General features: G+C 41.1%; 1 protein-coding gene across 2 annotated transcripts in view; it reads left to right on the plus strand.

Moving 5' to 3' along the window:
- Positions 1-2514: 2514 nt before the first annotated feature.
- Positions 2515-19651, plus strand: part of PALLD (palladin, cytoskeletal associated protein) — a 390044-nt gene continuing 372907 nt past the window's right edge. For both annotated transcript variants that reach the window (XM_040965793.1, XM_040965794.1), the window contains exon 1: positions 2515-3416. In XM_040965793.1, the coding sequence (XP_040821727.1) occupies positions 2515-3416 (902 nt within the window). The remainder of the gene's footprint in view (positions 3417-19651) is intronic.

A 19651-nucleotide genomic window follows, 5' to 3' on the forward strand; every position in this document is an offset into this window, starting at 1 on the left:
GTGCAGGGTCCCAAAGCTTTGGGCTATCCTGGACTGCTTTCCCAGGCCACAAGTGGGGAGCTGGATGGGAAGCAGGGCTGCCTGGATTAGAACCGGCGCCCATATGGGATCCCGGGCGTGCAAGGCGAGGACCTTAACCACTTGCGCCACCGCAAGTGGTTTACAGATTTTTCACTGATGAATTTGTTAAATAAACTTATGCATCCATAATCATTTTACATATGTATTTGCCATAATTTTCTCTGTTGTATTTTCTATGATTTTCTTTTTTCAAAATTATAATCACCTTCTGCTTTTCTTTACAAAAAAAACCACATTTAGGTATTCAAAAAATATGCAACAAAACTTTTCTCCATATATACACTGCATTTGAACAGAGAGCTATCAGGAACACAGCCAAGGCAGAAGAATTAGCGCAACATTTGCTCTTAACAATATCAAGATCATTCTAATGGATTTATTCAGGATTTACTTGAAAAATAGTGAGAAATGTGATTCACTAGGTCGGCTGGGAATAGGGTGAAGAAAATTTGCAATTTAAATGCAAGAAAATAGTCTTTCTAAAAAGAACAACATTTAACTAGAAAAGATATGGTAGCTTAACACTAAGCTTTAGGACCTCTGACTGATGATGTTCTGTGAAGTTAATAGATTCTCGGAATCTCTGTAGCCCATGACATGGTAGTGCTTGAGGAGGGCTGCTGAAACTCACCCAAACTCTTCTATAACACTCTTTGAAAACAGAGAATTCCCTGGATGGGGTAGTGCTTTTAACTAAGCAGCCCAGTTCAGTCCTCATAACACAGTCTCTAGAGAATGTCCCACCAGGTTTATTCTTGACAGAACTTATAAAGTTGAGCCTCACATGTGAAGAAAGCTTCCTTTATTGCTTTCTGGACTCAGTTTTGAGGATCCCTAGGGCTTTTGTGATTCCGTGAGCAACATACAGAAAAGAACAGCAAACGCAGAGTAAGGTGGTCACAATATTTAGCTCAAGATTATTGTGGAATTTAAACTCATTCCAACTTATTTTACAGGTAATGAAATAACTGCTATTTAATCTGATGACATTTTGATATAGATGCTCCATGGAAGTCATGTAGTTCTCTCACAGTCCCTTCAGGGTTAGATTAGACGTGCATAGCTTCTAAGTCCTTTTCACTTTCCTGTGAAGTCCTATCAACATCTCCCATTATCAGTTTAATGTCTGCTCAATGTCCCTCAGCTTATCACTGCATATGATTGTAACTCCTTGACTATAAAGGCAATGTCATCAGGATCAAGACACCAAACTTTTGGCTCTTAGTTAAAACAATTCTACTGCTGGCAAACTAAGGGTTTTTCTTTTTAATTTTTAAAAAAGGAATATTCACTTTAACTCATGAAAATTATGTAGGATTCAGTTGTGTGAAGTTTTTTTAAAAATTAATTTATTTATAAGTGAGACTAAGAGAGAGAAAGAGACATCATTCATTTGCTGTTTCATTTCACAAATCACCACAGGAGTCAGGGCTGGGTGAGGCCAAAGCCAGGAGCCAGGTGCTCCCTGGCAGTCATGTGGGACTGCAGGCTCATCTGTGCTTCCCAGGTGCATGAGTGGGGAGCTGGACTGGAAGAGGAGCTGCAAGAATTCTAACCCATTCTCTGCTTTGGAATACAGGTGTCCTTTTACCTACTGTGCTGCAATTCCCTATAATTAAAGCTTGTCACACACAGTCATGCTTGCTCACATACGTATTGCCTGTGGCAGGTTTGAGGATTCCTTGGAAATGTTGGTAATCACACTGAAGACTGTACAACACCCCCCAAGTCACAAATATTAACTCTCCAGGCTTTTACGCAAAATGAAAGTTGGACCATTCCTAGTATAGTGCACAAATGCGCTTGCAGCATTTCCCAAGAGATGATTACCATGTGATGGACTGTTGAGGGAATGCATATGATGGAACACAACTGGACACAAGAAAGGATGAGACAGCAGAGCTTCAAATATTCCATTGAAAACCAAAAGTGGAAATCAAAATAGTGACATATATCTTCTGGTTTAGCATCAGCTGAGCACTCATGCTGATTACATCTCTAGACTAGCGAAGTCAGAGCTCCAGTAAAGTGTGTCGATGGACACGAAAGAGGCTCTGAGAAGGGCATGAGCCCCTAGCGAGCCAACAACAATGCTGCCTCCAGATACCAGCTCACTGAGTTCTCCAACACTAGTTGGGGTTATGCTTGATATTTATTGATAGGCACATAGGAAAGAAACTTAACAGCAAGTAGCATACTTGTAGCTAGGTCCATCTGATGGGATAGAGAAAGCTCCCCTTGGTCCCTTCCCATGGGTCTCTCCATTTGTATATGAGTAGTGTAATTTACAAGAGAGAACTGAGAACTCCTGACTCCTCATGCTAATTCTGTAACGTTGTTTCAGGACACGGAAGCCACCATCGACAGGTTGCTGACGCTCCTGGCCTTTCTGCCGCCCGTGGACAGCAGGCAGTACATGAAGACGGCTCAGCCATGTCCGAAACTTCCTCCCACGACTCCTTCTACGATTCCCTGTCAGACATGCAGGAAGAAGGCAAGCACACTGATTTCTTCCCTGCGCTGTCTGCTTTCCTCAGTCAGGAAGAGATAAACAAGAGCCTTGACCTGGCTCGGAGGGCCATAGCCGACTCCGAAACCGAGGACTGCGACTCGGAGAAGGAGATCTCACAGATTTTCAACCCCTCCTGTGGAAGCCCCTGTGCAAACCGCTCCCATCCGGAAGCCCAGCGGAGCTCTCCGGCCAGCCCGCAGGATCCCAGGCTGGCACCTGCGCAGCCTCCGGCAGGGCAGGCTAACAATACCGCTTCACCTGCTCCCAGGAGGAAACCAGCCATGTCGCCACTGCTGGCCAGCCCCAGCTACATCCGGAGCCTGCGCAAGGCTGAGAAGCGTAGCGGAAAGGCAGCCGGCTGTGGCGTGAAGCCCAAGCCCACCCGTGCTGGGAAAGCTGGTCCTCAGGGCCAGCTGAGTGACAAGGCAGCCAATCTGATCGAGGAGCTCACCTCCATCTTCAGGGAGGCCTCAAAGCCAAGGACCAGAAGCCCCAACGGGGAGTCCTCCTCACCTGACAGTGGTTACCTGTCTCCTAAGAACCAGCCGACAGCCTTGATGAGTGCTTCGGCCAGCCAGAGCCCCACCGGCGATCACCAGGGCCTGGAAGCAGAGGTCAAGGAGCCCGAGGCCAGGCCTGGCTACCAGCTGCACCAGGATGTAGCCGCACCTTGCACCAGCATCCCACGCCCTCCACCCTCTGCTGCATCCTATCTTCAGTCTGCACCCCGGTTCACGCAGAAGCTCAGGAGCCAAGAAGTAGCAGAGGGAAGTCGCATTTATTTGGTGTGTAGAGTCACTGGAAATCCAATGCCGCATGTCAGGTAAGAATTCTTGTGAATGCCAAATGGTGTACTTGACCCTAGAGTTTACTTTGACCTGGAAGAGGAAAGTTGGTCCTCAGCAAACTGAAGTAAGGTTTTACTGACTATCTGAAAGGAAGAAGCTTCCCAGAATTGCCAAACAAACAAACAAAACAAAACAAAACAAAACAAAAAGCCACTGTGAGCCTGCTGCATGTGCCTGATAAGATGTTTGTATTGGCAGGACCCGTGAGGCTGTACGGGGAGGGAAAAGGAAAGATTGGCTTAGGCAAAGAGAAGCACAAGTGGGTGTTATCCAGGATTCTGGAATTGATAGAGGCCAGAGAAGTAGAAAACTGGTTTATTCAAAGTGCCAGGGAAAGAGTGTGTGTGTGTGTGTAGTGGCTGAAGATAGCGAAATTGTGGCTCTAATGGGAATCTGGCTGGAGAGGAAGGGCACAGGTGTGCTGAGGCCAAGCATAAAGTTAGTCCCCAAAACACAGAATTTGATGACTAATGTGAGTCAAAGCGGCCCGTATTCAGTGAAAGTCAGCAAAGCCACACATTTGCCTCCACTGTAGTGCAGCCAAGGCGGGCAGAACTTGTCTAACAAGACGGCTACCTCCAGGTGGCGCTGCCATAGGCCGGTGACTCATGCCTGGCTCCGACCCTCAGAGCAAGTGCTGGGCAAAGAAAGGCTGTGAAGTGAGCGTGCACTGAGTGTCCTTTAAGATTTCCATGCAGCCTTCCTCCTCAGCTGTGGAGCCTTCTCCTGTGTAAAGCATTTAAAGAGTGACCCTGGAGTCACACTGCAGGACTTCCTGTTATGACCCCAACAGGATCTCCAGAGTCAAGCTACTTTCCTCTGTTGTTGTCTGTGAAATGGGCACTCAAATAATTTTCCAATAATTTCAAATAATTTTCAAATAGTTTTATGGTGGCCAAATAGAATACTGTGTGAAAAAGAATAGTCACCTAGCAACTGTTCCACTCACGTTCTATTTAAATTGTATTATTTCTCATTTCTTAATTTCATGTACCAAAATGAATGTAACATTTCAAGTTAGGATTATGCTACAAAAAATAAGCCATCCTTCCCTGATTTTGAAGATGTTGCCTTTTTTTTGGAGATTTCTTTGTTTATTATTATTTTATTTTGATGATTGGAATTGTTGCCTTTGTAAATGGATACTTTTACCTAAATTATGCACATATAAAAATCAATTCAAAATTATTTAATTTGGAAACATAATGGTCCTCATTAAGCAAACATTCAGTGGTCCTTTTTTAAAAATCACGTCTCATTAAAAGTATGCTATTTGCTAGTAGTTGGTTTCATTTGACCAAACACGGCTCACCAACATGACACATGCATTAGAATGATTGGCTGAAGGGTGGTGTAAATTAGAGGCAGGTAGATTTTCCTCAATTCATTCAACTAATGCTTCTTAAATCAATTTTACAGTGATTTTACCATCTTCTGTTTGTTTTAGACACTGACAGCAGGGGGCAGTAAAAACCTTGCTAATGTGTTCATTTATTTAAACATTCTGAATTCCACATTGATGTTGTTCATAAAGAACTTACTTGCCTCATTATTTTGCTTCTGATAAAATGAAATTGAGATTTCTTTCAGATTCTATCTAGTTTTTCAAAATCTACCAATCTTGTACAAATTCTTTCCAACTGTGTATGATTTTATCTATCTTTACTGCAAAAATAGTCCCTCTCTCTGGATTAGCATGGCAACTGTACTATGGCCGTTCAAAAATGATATTATCCAATTGGCACCAAAGGACTAATTCAGAGAAGCAGTCTTTGATTACTGTGTTCACATTAATATAAGTACCTATACACATTGTCTAATGCCAGGGGCTATCCAATTCTGCTTTTTTGAGGGTGAGGGCATTAATTTGGTTAGCAAGCACAGTGTTATTGACTGGCTTATGTTCTCTTGTCATCATCTGGTCTACTGTAGTCCATGACTAGGATTGACTAGCCAGTGTACGTTGTACGTGTTCTAGAATCATGAGCAATGATTGTTTAAAGTTAGTTGTGTTTTATCCTCTGAAGGGTTATTTTGGTAGTTGCTGTCATTGTTTTAGTTGAGACTGAATATAGATGTGCCTTGGATTTTGGACATTTCTGTTCTCAAGATCTGGGTCTTCTGTGTGTTTCCCACCATTCTATTGCTGCTTCAGAACTGGGTAAACAAGTCATGGCCCCTGAAATCATCCCCCTTCCCTGGCCTCTCAGCTTCTGTGAATCACTAAAAACTTTGTGAGAATTCTAGTTCAAAATGACTTCTGACACTATGAGAAACAGATTTTATTATTTTTTTCCCCTATGCTTAAAAATAGGTGTGGCCACTATTTGTGTTAAACCCTACAAATATGAGGATATTGAAATAGAAAACTTAAATGATGTGCCTAGCAACAACAACAAAAAAATACTTAGTCCTAGTTCCAGGGTGTCCCTAGGCTTTCTGATTGCTTATTCATTATGCAGTAGCCATTGGGGACATTTTAGCCGGTGTGGCCGTGACTTTAGTAGTAGTACCTAGGTTATCAATAAGCTCCAGATCAAAGAAAAAGGAATTGCCTCTTTGGAAAATCCATATTCCAAATGCCCTCTAAGGAAACAATATGCCAGTTAGCATGTCTCTGTTTGAAAATACAAAGCCATGTCTCTTTGTGGTTATTCTTTCCTTTTATTGCAGCATGCTGTCAATAATTGTCCATCAACACACAACAAAAAGATGTAACAGGAGTGATCAGGGATTCTCCATCAAATAACTACATAGCAAAGCACTCCCAGCTTAGGCAGAGTGGTTCCAGACACATATATCCTCATGCTCATGTGCATAAGATAAACATACACATGTGCCCAAGGACAAGATGCCTTTGAAACACCCACTTACTGCCATAAAAGTACATTCCAGCAACAGTCCAAGCATGTGCTTCGTTGTCCTCGACATAATTACTCGTTAGTAATAAGATGCCGATCAGATCATAAATTTGTTAGTCCCATAAATTTTTATTTAATGCATATAATTAAAGGCAATTAAATTATTTTTATAATCAAAACCCAGTACCTCAAATGCCTCTGATGGGTAAATGTTAGCAAGACTCTGATCATTGTCAAAAGCAAAGACATCAGTATGTACAATATAAAATCTGTATAAGTCTGCCTGTAGAAATTTCTGTTTTCAAGACAATTTAAGAAAAACAAACCTTTGATTTAATTTTCCTAGCAGTGTGTGGTATATACTGTCTGTTGACTGCTTTGGGAAGATATGGCCAATGCATCCCAGCCAGGAGGATTTGAATGTTTGAATCAATCAATCTCTCTCTCTCTCTCTCTCTCTCTCTTTCACACACACATACATACATACATATACATATATATAGTAAGACTCCAGAGAGCAGCATTTCCACTAACCAGTTTCCAGCCCAAACCACCATCAATTTTCTCTCAGGCATTCACATCACTCTCTGATTGGTGTATTGCCCCCTATTGTTGCTCATCAGAGTCTCCATGGTGCTCACCCTAACGCCTTTTCATGCTCAGAGGTAAATCCCCAGATCGTACTAGCACTCATAAGGCCTTGTTCTCTTGTGCCGGGTTCTCCTCCTCTCTCCATCCTGGTTGCACCTGCACCATACCAGGTGTGTTACTGTCTGAGTCATGCATGCCTCCCAAGTCTTTCTACTTCAGTGTTCACCTAAATGCATGAAGAGTTGGATCTTCCCTCTCTTTTACATCTTACCTTAAATGTCACCTTTAGAGTATGGCTTGCCAACACTATCCTATGAAAAAGAACAGATCTTTCCCATTCCACACTCTTGCTTTGTTTTTCTCCATAGAATTTGTGTAACAACCTGCATATTTTGTTTAGTTTTAGCACACTGTATCTTGTTGCTAGACTATAAAATCCACGAGTGTTAGAACTTCACCTGGGTTTCTCATTCTGGTGTCTCCAGGGCCTCCAATAGTCTGACATGTAATAGGTGCTCAATAAATACTGTAAAATAATTATGCGAATGAATCCTTCTCCTAAGTATAATCCTGAAAGAAACTTACACTCATGGGTGCAGAGATATATGATAACAGTGTTCATGAGAGCATTGTTTCAGAAAACAAGTATTTTGCTTTTGTATCTAGCCAGGAAGCAGTAGCTAAGTTACTGCCATCAGTTTACATTTCAATGGCCATGTTTCTGGAATTTACAAGAAAACCCACAAATAAATACCAAACCAAGTGTACCTAAGGCATGAATGTATTCACCAGTACTCTCCTTAGAATTAAAGATTTGCTTGTGGAATAGGAGTTGGTAAAGTTTTGTGTTTGTCTGTGTGTCTGGAGCAAGAGCATCAATCTTGGCTCTGTCACATTAGTCAGGTCACTTTGGCAAATTATATATACCCTCTGTGCCTCAGTTTCCTGGCTGGTGTGATGAAAAAAATGTAAGTGCCTACTTTTAGGGTAATTGTGAGTGTTAGGTTAGTTAACGCAAGGAAAAAGTTTGAAATTAAGTATAAATATTTATATATAGTTTGAAAGTAACTATAAGCATTCATATATTATCTATAAAGTTATATATTTTAAAAACTACTTTTTCTAACATGTATTCTTATTTCCAAGGTTAAGTTGCAGAGAGAGAGAGAGTTAGGAAGAGATAGAAAGAACTTTCCATCTGTTTGTTCACTCCCCCAAATGACCACAATGGCCTGAGCTGGGCCAGGCCAGAGCCAGGAGCTTCATTTGGTCCTCCCATGTAGGTGCAGGCACCCAAGAACTTGAACCATCTTCCTCCACTTTTATTGGCCATTAGCAGGGTGCTGCATCAGAAGTGGGGCACCTGGGATTTGAGCCAGTGGCCGTATAGGATTACCAGCTATGCCACAATGTCGGCCCCACTTTTATTAACTGCCATTCTCTTAAGATAAACTGCCTATATTATGCCTTCTCCCAAATCTGTAAATCTGTTTTGCCCTTTAAAACAAAATTTTTGTGCTGTAATTTTCTTTCTGATTACCTTCTCAAAATCAGAATCATCCTCACTGCTGCTGTGGGGTGGTAGGATGCCTTCCCCTGCTTTCAGACTATTGTCATTTCCCAGAAACTTTTCCCTCCCTTGGCTTTCTGTTCGTTTACTGCTGTAGGAGATGGGACCATAGCCAAGGAAAAGGGATTTCTTTCCATCTCTACCCCTCCTTCATACTAATTACCACCTCATCCTCTCCTTCTAAACCCCAGGGCTGTGAAGGTCAGGCATATTGTGGATTACTGTCAATTTGGAAAGCCTTCTAAAAATCACATCCCTTTGACTATTGATTCTTTGTTGCATTTTAAACTGTTCAGCAGTTTCCCTCTTTGCTTCATGTGCTCTTGTTAAATATTTGCTAAAGTCAATTGAAAGTGGTTCTCCATTGCTTGAGCCACACCCTGTGTTTGTATTCCAATAATTTCAGCAGGAAGAAAACTCCAAAAATAATTTAAGAAACAAATGCAGGCTTTTCCCCCGCTAGATAAATTGGCTTTGATTTTATATATATATTTTTTCTACTAAGTATTATACCATGCCGCAAAGCTCTCCAAAGGAAAAGAATGTGCTTTTTGGAAGTTTACTTAGCTAGTACGCAAGCTAGTGTGAAATGGTTACTTTGAAAATTTTAACTCTAAATTTTTAGCTATTTTTCACAGGCCAATCTATTTAGTTTCACAAATCTTTTTTCTATCCATGTTTTAAGTACTTCTTGACATATTTCTTCATTTGCCTTGGGGCAGTGCCTTTTCATGGATCACTGCATCTGTTTAGGCATAATTACAGCAATTCAAGAACTCCATTTAGAAATCACATTCTTTTGACAGGAGTTACTTTACAGATACAACTGTAGCAAATACAATTTGAAGTTTGTAACTTGATAGTGCTTACTGTGCTGACCAAGATACAAAACTGATCTGTCAATGGCATGTAAAATGGCATATATCCATAGAAATGGTTTTATCCTGCTTAATTTCTTTGAGTTAAGAAGTAGTATCACATTTAGTAGCTGTTGGGGTAGGAATACACTGCCAGTCACCTGAGCACTGATAGAGAAACTCCGTCCTTTTCCTTGGCAGAAAGATTTAATAATTTCGATGGAAACTACATTTGTTCCTTTGGTGGAATTTTCCAGCAGTGAAGTCTGATTCCACATAGCAGTGGGTGGTGATTCCAGTCCCTGAGCACATAATCCACAATATGGGCCAGAAAACTTAAGTGAAAGTACTCAAGGAATAAGGACTTCTTTTCTAGCCTTTAACCTCGGCTACTGGGATTGAAGAAATATTTCTGGTGGACACTTTTTTTTTTAATGAAGAGAAAAGGATTTCCAAGTGATGATAGAGAATCACTATGAAGGAGGAAGAAGAGGATGACAGAAAGGAAAAAGGGAAGAAAGGAAGAAAAGGGGCAGGAATTCACATTTTAAAAGAAAAAAAAAAGAAGAGAAAAGGTTTTACCTTTAAAAGCCAGAAAGATCTTTGTGTTTTTTTTTTTTTTTTTTTTTAACCATGCTAGAATGTGTTATAGACCTACTGCACCAGCAGAGACTGTTGGGACCATGCTTGTGTCTAGGAAGGGTTATAGATACACAGTTGATGAAGTCTAGGAAAACCAGGTGGAAATATTTGTGTTTCAGTTTTGGACTTTAAACCACCACAATGAGAAGATTATGCTTGCTATATTTATGGTAAAAAGACTAGTGTAAACTGACCACTTTCTAGGAGGATAGTAGTGCAAAACTATTGTTCACAAATGAAAAGATTCCTTCAAGGTAAAGGATTGGCTAGACCTAGTCACTCCTCTCAAGGAGCTGTGTTAACCCCCAAGAAGGAGACCTTGAGAGTTAATACCAGGAGCTTAGAGTAGCATTTACCTAGCATCATATGTCATTACACAGAACTACACAAAACACTCAGTTACAAGTAACTTGTGATGAAATGTCACTTTCACTCTTCTTAAACCTTTGGTTGTCATTCCAAAGTCAGCAGTTAAAACAATTCTTTATTGAACTCTCATGGAATTTGTCAGCCACCTACTAGTACTAGCAGACACAGTAACATTAATAGCTTACATGCATCTAACACAGAGTTGTTTAGTTCTCTAAGAGTAAAGGCTGGTGAGTGGCTTTATTCCATTGTTCCAGACAGCATAAAGTTGGAAAAGACAAGAGCAGTGATCCTTTCTTCAGTGGTCCTCATGGGAAAACTTAGTGCTGTGCCTATTTCTAACCAGCTTTCTTGTGTTGATAAGGGGGAGAGTCAGCATCGAAAATGACCTTTACTGATGCAGCTTGGTGAAGTCATGGTTCTTTAACTTTCACCAGCAAAGACCTGTAACCAAGGCTCTCCAAGACAGAGCAGTGATCCTGACTGAAACATAACAAATATGATTTGGAGTTCTGCATGGTACTGTTTAATTCCTGTGTTTTGTTGCCAGCATCTTAATTAAGAATGTGTTGGCATATGTTGGCCAGAATCCTGATAAATGGAATTATTCCCTCTGCCAAGTACAAGGACAAACCACTGCTGGCTGAAATAAAGGAGGAGAGGGCCCAACAGCACTTTAGTTGTGTTGATTTCTTCAAGACCTTTTGTACAAAAGGCCATTATAAAACATATAATAAGGCAATGTTTTACAGAATAAACAGTTTTAGCTTTGAACAGGCAACTATTGAGAAAAGGACATCAAGACTGAGTAATATGAAGAAATTGTATTAACTTTTGAACACTGACTTTTGAACAAATAAATTGTTGCTATCACCTTGAATTTCAATGAGAAATTCAAAATGACAGATATCCTTAGCCTCAGGTGAAAGGTACCAGGGGACCGTGTGGCATGCTGAATATGGGGAACAGGTGTTGCTTTTGCCGGTAGAAGAGCTCTCTGGGAAATCATTGCCCTCTTACTTCATTTGGGTCAGTTGCATTTCCTAAAAATATGTGCTACTCTGCTGTATGCTCTCTGCTCTTCAATCTTGACCAATTTGTTTCTATCTCAGATCCTGATTTGGGAGTCATATTTTAGTTGGAGGGGATTGGAGTTTGTGTTTTAAGTGACCCATTTCTTTGATAGTGGAAGATGCCTATGTGCTCTCTCCAATTAAAGATGCCATCATTCTTAACAATCAGAAAAAAAATAGTTTAAGCCACAGATATTCACCAGGGAAACAACTAGTAGAGTAACTCCAGTACAAGAGCTGTTGTGCTTGGGTTGTAATTTCCCCTCTCCAATTCTAACAGGCCAATGCAGGTAAGGTATGAATCCATTAACCAGGTGTTTCTCTCATGCTCCAAATCAAAGTAGCTTTACTACCAGTACATAACATGTAATGTCTACCTGCAGTAGTTAGGATGCCAATGAAAACTTTCATACTTATCTAGTCCTTTGCATCTGCAGACCTTACAAACTTAAGTTTTCTCTATGCCATGCATTGTGGAAAGGGCTTTAGCATTTGAAGATTTGAAGGTGTGTCTTCCGGAAAGACTGAGGGACAGCCCTGCCTCTGAGCAGAGCACCACCTCCCGTGCACACCGGAAGTCCTTACCAGCTCTGAGTTTCTCACCACATGGGCCTCACTGTCAGCTGCCTGCGATTCAGAATGCACTCTCCCTGGGATCTTCCACAAATGCTCCACTGTACTGCATGTGTTGCTGCTCCTTTGCATGGTTTTGTGGCTTTCAGATTTGACAACTTGTGGAAAAGTGCAAACTCAGCCCAAACCTGTCTTTCATTATGTTTTGCTCTGGTTGAAATGTTAGATTTTTTCCTTTTCACATTCATGGAATTAGAGAAAACTGTGATGCACACTGAAAGATGAGCTCCCTCATATGCATATTGCAAATCAGTCCTAGTTCCCTCCTTAAACTTCATGCTCTTTTTCTCCTTTTGTTTCACTTTCTTTGGCTGGGGGAAGGGAGGAGGGGAGGCTTCTAATCCCTCAGGTGGGTTTCCTGAAAAGTGATTTAGTTTTCCCATTAGTGTTCAAACATAACACAACACCTGCACCGATCACCTATGTTCAGTGCTTATGGTGTGATGGAGGGATGAGTATTAGAAATTCCCTGAGGCTCTTGGCACCTGGTGTGTTTGCACAGAGCCTCTCCTGCTTGGGAATACTTAGTCACCCTGAAAGAGTCAATCAATTTAGATTATCACAGCAGAAAGTAAGGTTGAAGTCAGGGGTTAAAAAATTACAGAAAAGCAAAGGAAGGCTGCAAAGTGTGTTGATTAGGAGACCAGGGGAGGGATTAGAAACAGCTGGCATGAGACCTGTTCCAAGGAGAAAGAAAAGAGCAAGACATCAACTATCAGAGCATGCATCTCCCAAATGCTTGCAGATCAAACCTGTAGGGGAAAGAAATTACTTTGCATGGTTCTCCTACTTTGTCAGCCAGTTGTGGCATCTGTCTCGGGCTACTTGTAGACCAACAGCTGCTTGCTCATGATAACCACTCAGGAGAGCAGTGAGCCTTTCTCAGCTGTGTGAGTCATTCCTAACACGAGGAATGCCAATGGGATTGTTTCCTTAAGACTTCGAGGATAGGTAGGGAGGCAATGAAGACAATACCTCTTTGGAGTTTCTTATATCTTCCCATACCTTTCTTTATTTTAGATATATCTGTCTACAGAGAAAGAGAGAGACATAGAAGGAGGGATTGGCCATCTGTTGATTCACTCCCAGATGGCAGCAATGCCCAGGGCTGAACCACGCTCAAGCTTGGCTACAGAAGCTCCTTTGGGTCTCCTATGTAAGAGGCAGGTGCTCAAACACTTGGCCATCTTCCACTACTTTCCTAGGACAATAGCAGAAGCTGGATCAGAAGTGGAGCAAACAGGTCATGAATGAAGCCCCAAATGGGTGTGGCATTGCAGAAAGTAGCTTTGCCTGCTATGCCACAATGCCACTTTTCTCTCTCTCCAAACTTCTCTAAATGGATTATAAAATTTAGCATTTGCTTCTTTAGTTTTAGTATGTCATAGAATTGTGTGAGCACTTCTTTTTAAACCCAAGAATTTAAGTATGATAATTCATAATTCTGCTTCTTTCAGCTTTTGTCCCATGGACCTCCGACCACTTAACTTGCATAAGCCTCTAGACCTGTACAGATCCTCTTTCCGTTCTTCTGTATCCCCACTCTGTTGCCCTAAGAGGCTAATCTTTCCAGGCTATAGCAGATTCCCTTCAGATGTGGTTGGTCTAAGACCTGGAGAGTTTTAGCAGATCCAAGGAAAAGAAGGTGGGGAACTCAAGGGGTTTAGCCTTCTGCCTTCTTATGGGATTTCCTTGGTCTCTTAATTGCATGAAGCTCTCTCACCAAAATAATACTCTCTCTCTGTGTTCAGGAAGCTGCACCTGCCCTTGGTCCCTTTAGAGTTGTTAACAACTGTGCTAAAGTCCTGGAGTTTTCCGTTGTGCTTATGCTTGCTTGCACACATTTGAATCCAATCTTTTTGTGAGAACCTCCATGTATTGTCAAAATTTAGTGGGCCCTCTCTAGCTGAGACCACAACTGGTATCCCCTCCTCTAATTGTCCATTCCTAAGATGATATCTTCTAACATGACCCAGACATGGTGACATCATCAATCTCAGAAATGCTTTGCCCTATAATTGTAAGGTAAAATCTGGATTACCCACAAATGAGTTCCTAGCTTAGAAATTATACTCCTTTTTATTTCTCATTGCTTGCTCATGGGCTTTTTAAGTAAAGTTCAACTCCAGGGCTATGATTTGGTAGACAGATCTTATTGGTTTGATTCTTATTGGTATCATCAGTAGAATTTTCCCATCTATTCACCCTGTCTCAATGAGATATGTCATGACTAATTGGGCACTACATACACACGGAAACTTTACAAAGAATTACATACACATATTGTTATTCAGTTCTCTCCAGAGCTTTATAGAGTGGACTCTGTTGGGCCTGGCATGGTAGCCTAGCAGCTAAAATCCTTGCCTTGCATGCACCAGGATCCCATATGGGTGTCAGTTCTAATCCAAGTGGCCCCATCTGCCATCCAGCTTCCTGCTTGTGGCCTGGGAAAGCAGTCAAGGATGGCCTAAGGCCTTGGGATCCTGCACCCATGTGGGAGACCTAGAAAAGGCTCCTAGCTCCTGGCTTTGGATCAGCTCAGCTCCAGCTGTTGAGGCCACTTGGGGAGTGAATCAATGGGTGAAGATTTTCTCTCTGTCTCTCCTCTCTGTATATCTGACTTTCCAATAAAAAAAGTAAATCTTTTTTAAAAAGGAGTGAACCAATGCATGGAAGATCTCTTTTAAAAAATAAATGGACTTTGTTATTAACATATCAGCATTTTTTTTTTTGAGTGTTGATTTTTAATCATGAAAGACAACCACATCTCTGTTTACAAATCAAACTAAGAAGTTTCAGGTACAAAATAATAACCAGAACAGAAAGAAATACCCTTTAGATCAAATTTCCATCACGTTATTAAAATAGAAAATATTTTAAAAATCAATTTTTAGCTTTTTATTCCCCAGTTTCTATAGTTTGATTTTTAAAAAAATATCCAATCTTTAATCACAAATTCCATTGTACCTTAAAAATTAATTAGAAGTATATGCCCAGTTTAACCAACAAGTGGGGTTATCCCCCTCCCTTTGGGAGAATATCAGCATTTTACGTAAGAGGAAATGTGAGAGCCAAAAGGGTCCTTACCCAGGGACATGCCCATGGTTAGCAATGTGCGTGGGATTCCCAGCACCAGAAGGCTGCTATTTGGCAGAATTTGTAACCATTGAGGAGTTATCATTTGAAGCAGTATTTTTGCTATGAAACAACACTGTAAACCATTCCAAAACTTAGTGGTTTAAAAAACTGTAGGATTGTCTCCTACTTGCTCATCTGCTTGGAGACTATTTACCCCATGGACACGTGTGGGCATTTTTTATATCTATCATTCTGAACTGAGAAAACTATAATGAGATTAAAGGATGCCATGAGGGTGAGAGTGACAGGTTGGGGACAATAGGGTTGTAGTTTGAATGAGAAGAGGAGACTGGTTTGATGAAAATGATGGAGGGAAATGCATATGAATCAAGTGTGCCGTAAAAAATGTGTTCTGGACAAGCAAGTTTGTAAATATAAAACTGGCCTAAAGGAGTCTTTGAGGGCACCAAAAATTTAGGGGAATGCAGAAGACTCAGCACCCTTGGATTCTTTCAGGGAAATTGTGAGCAACTTACTAACATTTGACTTATCAGAGTGCCAGTTTAAGTCTCAGCTGCTTCACTTTTAACCCCAGGTTCCTGCTAATGTACCCAGCCAGGTGGCAGAAAATGGCCACTGCAATTAATAACAAAAAAGTTCAGTAGGATATCAGAGACTGGATGGCAAGTATTTTAACCATCAATTTAAACTTTCTTACTAAAAAAAAAATTCTTTCCAGGTAGTTTCTACCTTTATGTTTCATATTGTTACTGCATGTCTATGACATAAATCTAGAATGTGCTCTTCATGAAATGGACATTTATAGAGCATTCTCTAAGAGAAAGCTCTGTTCCATATTGGAGGGTACAAAGATTTGATCAATCCCTTCAGAAAATAAAATTTCAGAAGTGACAATAATAAGCTCTTGCCTCTCATGATACACATGTATGTGCCTTCTACCCTCGCTGAGTTTATAGTTTGTGAAAGTTCGAAGAATTCTTTCGTAGCCATCCTCAGCTACAAGACTCTTTCTGCACATTCTGTTCCTGTCCTGGATTGGGTGGACTCTCATGTGACCGTGCAACTGCTTTTTGAGCTCCACATTTAAAACTTTTTGTTTGTATGTATGAGAAAACTTCATGGAAGATGCCATGAATGAAGTCAGACGAGGGGATGACCCCAATATTTAAGTGTTCAGGAGAGTAGATGATCTTAGAGGCAATTCTCAGGCTAAGCTAGTCATCTCTAGTAGGGTGACTACTGATAGTATCAATGCACTATATATTTCTCCTAGAGAAAAATAAAAACCTTGACTATGAGGGGCAGGGGAAACATATATGTGTCTAACAGCTATTAATTAGCATTAGGCTATTGTGGCATTTCACTACAGTTGCCCAGTCAACCTCCTTTCATTTGTTCTCACCTCTCTCCCATCTCTCCCTCATTTCTCAATTCTCCTTTCTCTTCTGCATTAAGACAGATACTCTAACTTCTTTCCCCTCTCTGTGGCAGGCTAATGTTCCCCTCCTCTGAAGTTTGGGCTGTGTCGAAGATTTCCGTTAGAGAATTACTTCCCTGGAAGAAACTCTTGTGCAAACTATAAATCTGATTTTTAAAATTTTCTCTTTGTTCATATATTCTTAAATCAAAAATAAAAAAAGAGCTAGAAAATATTAATGTTATAATAACATTAGAGATTGCTTAGAATAGTGAAATTTACTATTGAGCGTATCTAATTTCAGGACTATATGGTTAAATTATGTCCTTTTTTCTACCATTTGACAGAAAGTTGGCAGTAAGCCTACTTTAGAGTAACAAAAATGATTGCCTAAAGATGAGTAGATGTAATTTTTAAGCCACTCACGAATCTGAGATGGATGATCAGGGCCAGAGCCTTATGATCACTTTGTTTCAACAAATCATAGTTGACCAAACGTTGCCTTCAATTCTGTAGAGAATGCCCCAGATGTAGATGGAATTCATCTTAAACATGAGAAATAACAAACAATCCATGGGAAAAGCTGAAAAGCCACCAGGGGTAAGTGATTGATTGATATGACACTGGGGAATGCCACTCACATACCTCCTATGTCAGGTCCAGTGGAACTGACCCGAAAAACCCAGGATACAAAGCTTACAAATAAATCTGGAAAGCCAGGTGTAGGCAAGGATTATTCAACCCCAAATTATGAGAGCTGTCAAACAAAACAAAACAAAGCAAAAGAAAACAAAACAAACCCTCCTCTCCCTTACTTTAAGTCCATATAATGTGGATATGATAAACAGTTTCAGAAGTACCAGGCCATTAGGTCAATGAAGATAGCTTTATTGATGTCTTATCATGGCCGTTTGCACAAAAAGTCACTCTGTCCCTGGCAGGAAATCTTTCCTTCCCTGGCAATTCAGGGGTTGGTCTCTGACAGTACAAGCTTCCCATAGTAAGCCTTACTCCTGTTACGAGAGTCCCAGGGAAATAAGATCTTTGTTACTGCAGAGGAAACCTAGCACATCACATGTACAGTCATCCTAGGTCTTCATTCATAAATACATTCTAGCCACCATGGATCGTAGGTAATATAGGAACACAAACAGCCTGAAAGAACTTTGCTTCTTTGCTTTTTATCAAAAAGCAAAAAACGAACGAAAAGAACCAACCCAAGAATTATCTGAAGTACATCATGAGAAAGGGAAAAATAATTTAAAAAATTTCTACTTAACCATGGAAAAATATGGCAAAAACAGGATATAATGAAATTTAGAATTGAATTATGAAAGTAAAATTTCAGGAACCTAACTTGAGTCATCACCTGCTTCTGTCCAAGGGCAGAGCCAGGACTCGAACCCAGGCAATCTGATTTGGGATGGAGGTGTCACAGGTAGTCTCTTAGCCACTAAGGTATGCATCTGTATCCATGCCAGTGCAGTGAAATTTCTTAAGGAGAAAACTGAGTTAATAAAGGGGAAGGAGCCACTGAAAAATACTAGAGATAAATAAGTCTTTGCTGAAAAAATATGAGTCTTAAGCTAAAAGGCTCATCAGTGATGCATAGGGTAGAATAAAATGCTAAAAAAACTTATAGGAGCTGGCTTTGTGGCACAGTGTGCTAAGCCACTGCCTGCAAAGCCTACATCCCATATGAATGCCAATTCAAGTCCTAGCTGCTTCACTTCTGATCCACCTCTCTCTAGTGATCCTGGAAAAAATCAGAAAAGATAATCCAAGTACATGGACCCTGCCACCACCCTGGGAGACCTGAATAAAGTTCCTGGCTCCTGGCTCCTAGTCCAAGCTTTTGTAGCCATTTGGGGAAGAGAACTGGCAGGTGGGGATAGAAGATTCTCTCTCTCCTTCTCCACTCCCCTCTTTTTCCCTCTCTCTCCTCCTGCCTTTTAAATAAATAAATATTTTGGAAGACTAGTAAAACTTTTGACAAAATCTCAAGGTGAAAAGTTAACTCAAATCATTTTTTAAAGATTTATTAATTATTTTATTGGAAAGTGAGATTTACAGAGAGTAGAGACAGAAAGATCTTCCAGCCACTGGTTCGCTCCCCAAGTGGCCACAATGGCTAGAGGTGAGCTGATCTGAAGCCAGGAGCTTTGTCTGGGTCTCCAACTCAGGTGCAGGGTGTCAAGGCTTTGGGTCATCCTCAATTGCCTTCCCAAGCCACAAACAGGGAGCTGGAAGGGAAGTGGAGCAGCCAGGATATAGGATCCTGGCACATGCCAGGCAAGAATTTAGCCACTAGGCTACCATGCCAGCCCCTTAAATCTCTGCCCCCCCGGCCCCATTTTTAAAGAGTTATTTATTTTTGGGCCCAGCACAGTGGCCCAGTAGCTAAAATTCTTGCCTCCCACCAGCCAGGATCCCATGAGGGCACTGGTTCATGTCCCAGCTGCTCTACTTCCCATCCAGCCCCCTGCTTGTGGTTTTGGAAAGCAGCTGAGAATGGCCCAAATCCTTGGGTCTCTGGACCTGCATGGAAGATCTGAAAGAGGCTCCTGGTTTTAGATTGGCCCAGCTCCAGTTGTTGTGGCCACTTGGGGATGAACCAGTGAATGGAAGATCTTTCTGTCTCGCCTTCTCTCCATAAATCTGGTTTGTCCTTTGAATAAAAATAACTAAATCTCAAAAAAAATTCTTGCATCCTGGCATTAATTTCTCAAATGGCCACAACAACCAAAGCTGAGCTGATGCAAAGCCAGGAGGCTGGAGTCTTTTCCAGATCTCCCATGTGGGTGCAGGGGCCCAAGGACTTGAGTCATCCTCTGTTGCTTTCCCAGGCCATCAACAAGGAACTGGATTGGAAGTGGAGCAGCTGGGACATGGGCTGGTGCCATAAGGTAGAGGATTAGTCTGTTGAGCCATGATGCTGGCCCCTCAGATCTTTTAAAGGATCAAAATAGGTTACAAAGTCCAAGACTCAGACACACACCCTAAGTACTGAGCCCTTGAGGGCAATAACACAAATCAATTTTATGTGCCTGTGTTTCTGGAACATTGATGAAGTTTTTAGAAGATGAGGGAGAGTTTGA

Source organism: Ochotona curzoniae, unplaced genomic scaffold (genome assembly GCF_017591425.1).
Source record: "Ochotona curzoniae isolate NIBS_2020 unplaced genomic scaffold, NIBS_Ocur_1.0 scaffold_4505, whole genome shotgun sequence".
Taxonomy (NCBI): Eukaryota; Metazoa; Chordata; class Mammalia; order Lagomorpha; family Ochotonidae; genus Ochotona; species Ochotona curzoniae.